This window comes from Trachymyrmex septentrionalis, unplaced genomic scaffold (assembly GCF_001594115.1).
Source record: "Trachymyrmex septentrionalis isolate Tsep2-gDNA-1 unplaced genomic scaffold, Tsep1.0 scaffold8, whole genome shotgun sequence".
In the NCBI taxonomy this organism is placed as follows: domain Eukaryota; kingdom Metazoa; phylum Arthropoda; class Insecta; order Hymenoptera; family Formicidae; genus Trachymyrmex; species Trachymyrmex septentrionalis.
The window spans coordinates 3986827-3997394 of record NW_017305987.1 but is presented as its reverse complement, the minus strand read 5'-3'; the positions used below and the strand labels follow the sequence as shown (position 1 = coordinate 3997394).

General features: G+C 37.8%; 1 protein-coding gene across 1 annotated transcript in view; it reads right to left on the bottom strand.

Moving 5' to 3' along the window:
- Positions 1-660: 660 nt before the first annotated feature.
- Positions 661-10568, bottom strand: part of LOC108754432 — a 41776-nt gene continuing 31868 nt past the window's right edge. Inside the window, exons 3-5 of the mRNA XM_018496703.1 lie at positions 3617-3721; positions 2177-2634; positions 661-1626 (exon numbers count right to left, since the gene is read on the bottom strand). Of these exons, the coding sequence (XP_018352205.1) occupies positions 834-1626; positions 2177-2634; positions 3617-3721 (1356 nt within the window). The 3' untranslated portion in view covers positions 661-833. The remainder of the gene's footprint in view (positions 1627-2176; positions 2635-3616; positions 3722-10568) is intronic.

The window sequence follows — 10568 nt, the reverse complement described above, 5'->3', positions numbered from 1 at the left end:
TTATTTGGATAGTCCAACAAAATTATTTTCAGATCGGCATCTAGCTAAATTTTAAATAATTTAGCAAAAGCATTCTTTCTGTATAATGAAACTACAAGAAATATGGCTGATTGCAAAATGTCGGGATTATCCCTTCTTTTCTATACTTAGAATGGCCGCATCTACGAAACTTGCCCAGTTACGCACGCGTATATCAATTCTTATTTTCGTTAACACATTCCGATAAATAATTTTCTTATAAGAAAGTTTAACAAATTGCATGCATCGGTATCGTACCGTGTAGCAACGAAACAACGTTTCATATACCTCGAGTCATCTTATCGGAGCGATCGACGAACGAATCGCAATTACTATTGATCGCTTCTCATCACTACTGCTCTACATATTTTATCAACGTAACGAAAGAAGCGACTGCGTAAGAAGTTATTTACAAAGTTACTGCACGAAAAGAACTATTTACTGGAGTATTTAAAAATTTAGCTAGACACAGATTTGAAAATAATTTTCTTGGATCATCAAAATAATCACGTAGAAATCTCAAGCATGCTAAATAATGCTGCAAAAATTGTTAGCATTTCAGCAACCAGCTTAAACGTCCTACATAATTATTTTGATGGTTTAATAAAATTATTTTTAGATCTATATATCGAGCTAAATTTTTAAATATCTCAATAGAACCGTCCTTTCCGTATGAATATTTTCTATCGATTTAACTAAGTATTATTCCTGAAAATCATGCTCGTGGTCCGAGCTAGTCTAGTCTGCGAGATCCGACTAAAAAACCATGACGATTGTTTGCGGTGGGATCATAATCGGCGCGGCACCCGCGACACTCAAACCCAACAAACGCTGACGGACTCGGTGGTGGTTTGCGGCATACCACCGATGCTTGCTCGATGCTGTTTGAAGAGCGCCTGAATCTCCGCCGGTGTGGAGGACCACCGTCGGTGCCTAGTCTTGTCTAGAGGCACTTCCGGAAGACCTACCTCGGTGTGGCAGCCTTTGATTGGCGTGATCGATAGGGCTGCCGAAGCAGGTAGGCCTACCTCCTGGAAGGAGCTGATCGAGAAGAATCCACTTTCGCCCTCGGCGCTGCTCACCGGACTGCTGGCCGGCTTTACTTTAGGTTTACCAGCTAAACCTGTAGATTCTTTCTTCTCTAGTCGCTTCGTAGCCCTGCTGAGCGTCGAAATTGGTGTACCGTTGGACGTGACTCCATTTGATGACGCGGCAAGCGCGAGAATGTCTTCCTCTTCTGTCGTTTTACTGCTACTCGAGTTCCAGGAGGCAGTGTCAGGCGACCTTCTCACGCTCGGTACGAAGCTCTGCAAATTTCGGGTAAACTCGATGACAGACGTTTTGACGAGGCTTGGCGATCTACTATCGTCCTGACGACCGCTGCTCGATTCGTTTCCGCGACTACTATTGGAGCATCCGGAAGAGGCTGTGACCTCTTGTAAGGTTGTCGAATTGGCGAAATTACTGCTCGATAGGGAGAAAGACGTGTCATGATGACGATGGTGATCCACCGTAGGAGAAGGAGAAGATCCATTTTCCTCGACCGGCGTCATTCTCGCCAAATCGGGCTCTCGCATCGACAGCAAGGACTCGACGGTCCTCAATAACCTGTAGAAATATTTCACAAATATAACACATTGATTTTTCTTAATAATGCGAAAATAATAATAATATAAATAATTATTAACTTAATTAAGACAAAGATAGTCAGTAAGCAAATTGATAGCAACTGATTGTCGCTAAATTGGTATCAAACTCGCTCAGAGTCGGTGACAATTCCGATAGTGTTCTAACAAAGCGTGCATACATAACCATACAGCAAAATGCCAGTAAAAACCAAGTGAAACTTTGGTCGATCTTGATTTTAATCAATTCTATCAATTTGCTATTAGGTTGTCAGTCAAACTTTGCACGACTTTTCTAATAATTTCTCTCTCATGTTACATCAGTGGCTTTCGCATGCCTGCTACCAATTTGCTAACTATGCAATATAATGGAAGTGTATTAAATTCTGTGCCTTTTGCTCGATAATTTGCAAACATTTGACAATATTTGTTTTAAGACAGACACTTGACTGACTGGTTAATTGATGTTAATAGTAGCAAGTTAATAATTCGATTTACGGACTTAGGGCTTTCATCAGATCTTTCTCACGCACCTAAACGCTTCCTGAGACAACTTCTCCGGCGGTATCTCATCCGGGTTCAGTTCCGTCTGCTTGGGTTCGCGGTAAACGACGTTATCGGGAACGTCGTTCGTCTTACTGAGATCCAGCGGTGGCTTAACACGTGGCGTTGTGCAGTGCACCGGGTCGTTTCTTCGCAGAACCGACCAGGTGAACTCGCGGAAGCAGGTAGCGCTTGGTGAACCGATCTGTGTGACCGATTTGGCGCGTGTGAACGGCGATGTCGACGACGAGGACGATGGCGTTGCGGTTCCGCGACTCGGCGACGGATCCGTGTGCATCACCGTGTGCACGCTGCGGCTACGTGGCACACGTCTCTTGTCCTTGGAATTTTCCTTGGCATGCAGAATCTCCAGGCTCCTGTGAGCCCGGCCTAAGAAATGAGCCACCTGTTCCATCGTAGAACGATACATTTGCCTGTTCGATTCGACCTGCAAAGTTGATCGATAACAAAATTATTGTACACGTAATGGAGGGAGGGCCACAATACATCCTCCTTCATTAATAATATTGTTTAAAAAATAATCTGATTTGCAAATATAAAATCAAAGGATAACAAAGAAGAAAAATGAAAAGAAAAAGGAGTAAAGACAGTAATATAGACGATAGTTTTTTGAAGTTAATAATTTATTTCTAGAATCTCTTGCGTGCACGATATAATCGATGGAGTTTTAGTTCTTTTTTTTTTTTTTTTTCAAAGGATATTAAGCTTCCTGACGTTCCATGAAGAATTCCGACGAGAAAATGTAAAATAGAAGTATCCCAAGATATCTCAGACAAATTACAACTTTTTTTTATTATATAAAAAAATACATAAAAATATTAATAATAACTGTTTCAATCAAGGAGATAGATTGATGTGTCTTAATAATACTTTTCTTACAACTTGAGGAAATTAATAATTATGAAATTAATAGTCTTTTCAGAATCTCGCACAATATTAATGGATTTTTAGATTTTTTTTTTCAAAGAGTTTATTACATTTTATAAAAAATTCTAGTGAGAAAATATAAAATACAAATATCCCCAAATATCTCACGGACAAATTACAACTCTTTTTATTATATAAAAATAAATAATAAAACTATTTCAATCAAGGAGATAGATTATAAAGTCATAATACTCTTTTTCTACCACTTAAGATGCTATCAAAGTGTATTTGAAGTTGACAGCGATCGAAAGATACGTCGTATAGCACGTATATGTAAGTTCATTCATAAAATGATAATGGACGAAACACAAAAAATTCGGCGGGATGAAAATCGCGTGGATCGTCAAGGAGGAAAAATAGCTAATTGCCGATCGGTTGTTACGTGACGCGATATCGAGTAACCGGAGCGAGGTAAACCGGTTGGCCACGTTATCAGTCGCTTCGTCTTCTACTTGATCTTCAGCTATCGTGCGATTACGAACCTGTTTGACCTGCCATTGGAGCGTGTCGACTCGCGCTTGAAGAAAGACGTTTTGCAGGAAGGCGCTCTGCAACCTCCGGTTTTCCTTCTTCAACGACTGGCATTGCTGCAACGAGAAAACAAGACTACTTATACATCCGCGGATCGTGCTCTCTCGGATACTTTTAGATTTTAGATTACGATTTGATGCAATGTTGCCATCACGACTAGTTTTAAGGAGAGAAATCATGGGGCTTCTACCATTAATTACTATAAAAGATAAGAGAGAGACTTTTTAGCTATTATCTTAGTAAAATTTACAGGATGTTTTTTCTTCGAACGAGAATATTTTTCTGGAGCTAGAAATTTCTCCAGATGGGAATGTCATTCTCCATTAGAATAAAGATACACGCGTCGCCTGGCAGAATTCGCTATGGTTTTCCATCGCGGACTTTCTTCCAACAATACCTTCCCGACGTCTTCTTTTTCATCTTACACCGCGTGCGGTGTCATAACTAGATTCAAACTCGCGGAGCGATTTTATGGATCCATTGACGCTGCCTCGCCGTGCATTCCACCTCGCTTTACTAGCAAAAACTCATGTTTCTATCCTAGTAACGATCTGCTTGGAGAGTATAAGGTAAAGAAACGAAAGAGGCGGAACATAACGCGAGTATATTTGCTGAGTATATAGAAAGGAAGAAAGAGAGGAGGAAAAGAGACGGGAGATATGGACGAGTTGCGGGTCTAATAGTCGGTATTTCTACGAAATCGCGATTCTAACGAGGGTGCTTCGGTATGAGACCTCGCGTGCGCGAAATAGCGGTCCACGTGTGTCGCGAGGTACAAGATAGATGGATGAAAGAGATACAAGACGCAGGAAACGTAAAGCGTCGATAGCTTTCCGTAATTAATCACAGGACGCTACCTGGCGTGAGCGTATTATTACGAATTTTACGCTATTCCGCTAATTACGAGGGGTACTTATGTCGATTAATAACACGTCCGACAATATAATAGCGCCGTTTTTAAAAAATACTTTCCGTTCAACGAGCTATGTAATGGGGACTTTGAGGTAATCCGCGCGCATCGGTTAATTAATTAAATGCAATCGCAATCGACGCAGGCCTACAAACCTCCTTCTACTGACAATGCACGCATACTTTCCTGTTTTTATCAATATTTTCAATAAGGTCGTGAGATTTTCTTTTCCTTCCTTTCCTCTAGAAATCCGTGCAATATGATATATATGTGTATATTTTTTTTCACCTTATTATTGTTTATATACACTGAAGAAATGTATTATATTTCAATTAATATCTATTTGTTTGAATTGTATTAACTGAAGATTTACTGAATGTAAACATATATTTACTTTTTTATACAAGAATTGTTAATTTGATTTAATTATCATTTTTTTATTGAGAAAGTATTTATTTAAATCAAAATTAAATTGTTCAAGCAAAAATTTAATACATTTTTTTTTTTTCAGTATACCGTTCGCCTTTCAATACTTTCTCTCTTTACACATATTGGTTATTATGATAAATATCATCATACGCCTCGATGATTGAATCCGAAAAGACACCCGGTTAATCGAGAGTTCGAATCCTGGCTGTGATGATAGTGTTTTAATATATTTATTAGTACTATTAATAATAATATCAATATTTCAGTTTGTGTTTCGAGCATTTCGAGTCTGATAATCGGCGCATAACACTAAAGATGTATTTAAATGATATGTTTACATACAAATATTATTAATCACATACGAAGAAAAAACCTAGTATTTTTGCGTGAAAATAGCAAGATATTTGTGATATCAACTATAAATTAGTGTGAGGAGTAAAATTAAAAAGATATATATAGGATAAGAAATATTTGCAAGTTTAAATAAAAATAGATTTAGATAAAAGTAAGTAGACAAGTTTAGAGATGAAAGTAATATATTGAGAGTGGATTCCAGTCAATAAATATTAAGATATGGAAGGAATGTTTATGATAAAGTAAAACTGTAAACCAAGATTTCTCTTGGCATATAAACTGCAATAATAATAGTTATTTCTATTATATGTATCGAACACCAAGATTCAACTTCGGCCATATATGGCGCTTTTTTAACTTTTTTCATCTTTTTCAGTTTCAAATCAAATTTTTTCAAATATAAAGTAGAAAAGATATGAAATAATTTACTCAGAGGCACATAGAAATTAAACGTCGGGAATAAGCGAATCAGATATAAAAATTAAAGAGTCGTAATGAATTGAATTAGCCAATCGACATTTTTACACAATAAAAAATATAGTATCTTTGAAAAAAAACCATCGTAGCGATTTTTTTTCGAAAAGAATTTCAAATTTCAGAAAGTTTACTTCAAAATGCTTGTCTATTAAAAATTCCCCTTAAAAAAAGTTTAAAATAATTACGACGTGTTATTAGCAAAGAAAATAATGATGACGAAATGAAAAAAACCGCGTGACGATCATTAACACCGGGTGTTTCATTATCTACGCCACACATTAATTATTACACTACCTTAGCCAACTAGATATTCTCTATCTTGACATGAGAAATTGTAACTGAATAACGCCGCGAATAATGTTGTCGGCTTTCCAGGAGAGCGAAACGGGCGGAGAGATGGACCATAAATCAGAGCCCCGGCGAGAAAAGGTCACGAAGGAAGCTGGAGAGAATCGGCACGGATTTAACGAGGTACGCTTCACTTTCCGTGTTTTCCGCGGGAGCGTTTAAACGACCGACGAAATTGCACTTGGTCTCGCGACGCCGCGAAAGAAAAGTTCGGTATTAATTTTCAGATCCTATCGTTTTATTTTCGCGCGTTCTCCTCTTTTCCCTTCCACGCTTAATCGATCGCACGATACCGTGTGCGGCTGGCCACGCTCGCAATATCGATATACCGATAGCATCCAGCGGAATCTATCGATTCCGCATCTCTCAAAGAATTTAATGAAACCTTCTTCTCTCTCGGCCAAACCCGAACAAGACGAAGGCAATTTTCTATCTAATTTCGATAGCCATCGCCGCAGCGTGGCCGGAGTAGGATCGTTGTAGTTATTAACGGACAATCATGATCGTCCTTCGAGAATAGCTCGTTACAAGGATCGACCTTCGATTGCATCCCAAAGTAGAATGTGCACTCGCTTTTGCAATTCACAATACCGTTAGTTTTTGTACAATTGTCGCAGCGCTTCCAATTAACGAGAAACTCCGCATTTTTAATCTTCCAGAGCTAACACATCCAAATCTGTAATACAATTATTGACTGGGTTTGCAACGTCTATTCTACAATTGCGTAGTTGTAAGTGATTGCAGTTGTGAGAATGGACCACAGTCACAATCGAATATGAAAAGAACATTCTGTGTAATATTCGACTGTAGAATGAGCTTAAGCTCTATTTTATTTATATTGATTAAAAGACACTAATTAATTAATTGCGAGAAACTAAAATAACACATCATAACCCGTATAAAAAGGTCTAGCGGATTTATAGCTATTACTCCAGCTGCAAGTCAAATGTAAATGACAGTTTCTTATATCAAGTAAAAGAATAGCACATACGGAATTCGCAAGAGACACCAGCTACATACATTAATCCGTGTGAAGGCTTCTCAATTGTTCGAGGGAGAGAAAAAAAAAAAGGGCAACGCAGACAGCCACGAGACAACATACTGACGAGCGTAAACAGTAGCAATGAAAAGCGGGTAATAATTAGAGACGCGATATAAACCGCGTCTATTTATCGGAATAGGTATCAAATAATCCGACAATGCAGTCGAGCGCAATACTGCACACGTTTGTAAGGAAATGAGATGCAACCGCTGCGTCCTGCTAAGAAAATTAAACCACTAGATTGCGTTTATTTTAAATTGTATATTTGAAATCTTCTAGAATAATTCGACTGGGCAAATTGGTTTCTCCTGGTTGAATGAGTAATCGAGAGAGAAGAGCGACACTTACTCATCCTCTGGCTCTTGTCGCGTGAAGTCGTATCTGTTAACGCCCTCAATAATAAAAGACTTTAATATTTGCATAAATTCACGTTGAGTATTTACGTTAAAATTTGCGTTGAGTAAATCATTGACATTAGCCACGTATAACCATCGTTCGAATCCCATAATACAACCAAACAATAAATACTAAGTTTATTTTAATAATATTTGTAAAAACTACGGATGGATTTTAACACCATAGACTTTCAACTGTAGTATTAAATTTTAAACACAGTTGATTTATATCGACATCAATTAAAACATCAACTAGAAATAACATAACATCTATATTGTAATTTTGCACTCAACAATAATGTAATATAACATAGGGTGTTACGTAAGTTACATTGTTAAGTGCGAAATTAGATGTTATGTATTACTTTTAGTCGGTGTCGAAAACGAACATCACATTGTGTTAAACCCATAACAGCACAAATTTCTAAAGGACATCTCGAAAAATATCCAGAAGACGTCCTAGAACGTTTCCAGGATCCTCGAATAAAGTATCCTACGTGGGAATTCATATCTATATTTTTTAGAATAAAGAGTAATCCAAATTTGCAGATGTAACGTAAAGAAAGTTGAATCGTTTGACATTTTTGACAAAGAAATTGATAATCAAGTGGGTTCATCGATGAGCCCACTTTCTCAGCACCTGCGGAGGTATTAATTTCGAAAATTCTCCAGCAAGAGATGAATGGATTTCAATGCGGTCTCGCTTTCATCGTCAAAGTTCCTGTCGCGAGAAGATGGAACGATAGAACGGCGCAGTTACTATACTACGCCACGTGCGTAAAAACAAACTTTCGTACGAGATTGCACGCGGCATCGTCGAACAACTAGAAACGAAGGAATACTGAATAATTCAGGCAGTGACCGTAGCGAGTGACGTCACGATAGCATTCAGCCGGTGGACTGTTCAGGCTGAGCGACCATGCGTAACCCCATCCGCTCGGCCGCTGCTGCCGCGGTCGCCGATGAAAATTTCAACTTTCCGTAAATATACCCTCACACAGTCGACGAAAAAAAAAATGGAGGAAATATCGATGAAGAAGAAGAAAAAAAAAAAAAATTTACTCTGACTCACGTTGCGTTATTCCCGTTACGAATTCGTGAGAATTTGTCACGCACCTCAGCGCCGACAATTTTCGCAAATCAAATTACTCCTCCGATGAACGACTCTTTTTGCACCGAGTCTATCCGCGTGTCCGTTACACTTGTGCCGTAATGCGTGCCTTACAACAGTTGCAACATTCGGCCCCTCGTGATATATATATATATTTCGTGACGTATCCTCGATTCCTCGCCGTGAAAATCCTGATGCAGACGCGATTCTTATGGACGTACGACTATCTTTCGACATCTTTCATCCTGGCCTCGTTATCATCTAGAGGCCATCACCGGATATCTTGCAATACATACCGTCTTTTTCCCGCTATTGTATGGAAATGCTAGGAAGAGGTCTTTCTCGCCGTGTGTCCCTCGCGGAATCTGTTCGCAGTTACAAAGGATGAACGGAATAGAAATCGAAATAGGACTATCATCAGGAACGACATGGAATCAGCCATTGTTTCGATATTCACACCGTTCTCTAAATGTTTCAACGTCAATGTCAGCAGTTTGTCGTGCTCGATTGAAAGCATTGTCATTTAAGATCCTATCTATACTGCACATCCGTTCTCTTTTATTCCTGTCTTTAGTCGTTTGATGAAAATTCGTGAAATACAGTTAACACATCGTCTCAATTGAATGTACAGACAATAGTAAGCAAAAATTGACCAAGAAATGTTCAATACGAATAAGTGAAGAAGGCCATATTCGGTCAAGTAATTCTGGTAGAAATATATATAGTTCTGCTAGACACCCATTCAGTTACTATTGCTATATTCTCATTAGTTGTAACAATACTGCGTAGGAAATAGATAAGAACTTGATAGAGTTTCATTCAATGGGTGAAGCAATTTTTTTGGTAAAAAAGTAAGTGCAATTTGCATAGACAATCTACCCAATTATTATCTAATATTAATTGTTATTATTAGATAAATACTGTGTAGTCAATATTTATTGTTCTGTTTGTCTTCAGTAAATTGGTTCAGATTTTGTACATCTTTTGTGCACAATAACTGTACAAATCATTACATCTTTATTGGAATTCCAAGTATTTTAATTTTTCAATTATTAAACAGGAGTTAATAAATTGTTTAAAAATTGCATAGATTGGGAAATTTTATTGCCTAATAATATTTTTGCGTGAAATTTTACAATTTGCAATTTAAACAAGCACTGCGTGACGATTATTTGAACTAAAAGTTGTAAATTAAGACTATTATTAAAACTCGTTTTTATCAAATATGACTTTTTTCGGTTATTTGTTTTAAATACAAGTTACACTATAAAATCGAACATAGAAAAAAATGCATTTGTAATTAAAGACTTTTGCAAGAATATTCTTTATTGCAGAGGAGAAACAAGCATTTTCTTAGAAAATATATACATTTTTAATCGATTCTTCTATGAGAAAAGAATTTATGTTGGCTTTTTCACGTTCGAAAAAAATATTTAATTACTATTTCTTCATTGCCTTCTTCAACTTCATTTATTAGAATCAATAATTAAATTTTAATTAAGATTGATGCGATCGCGCGCATTCCTCGATCGGGTCCTGCCCTCGCGCTCGGATGAAACGATGCTCGAATTGCTCCTTTCACTTACTCTCGCGAAACGTCTTTGCGACCCACGCGCAAAGCAAGAACGATGTTCGCCTCACGCAACTCGAAATCGCCGTCGAGTTTTCCTCTGTTCGTTCGAAAAATTAATCTAACTTGTCCGGCACGTGAGAACCGATGCTTGCAACGCGAGCGCAGTCCGTTCGTCGTTAAGAGTTAACGTCAAGTTTCACCTCACGTGGGAGATTTTCACACGAGAGAGGATATATATATATATATATATATATATATATATAT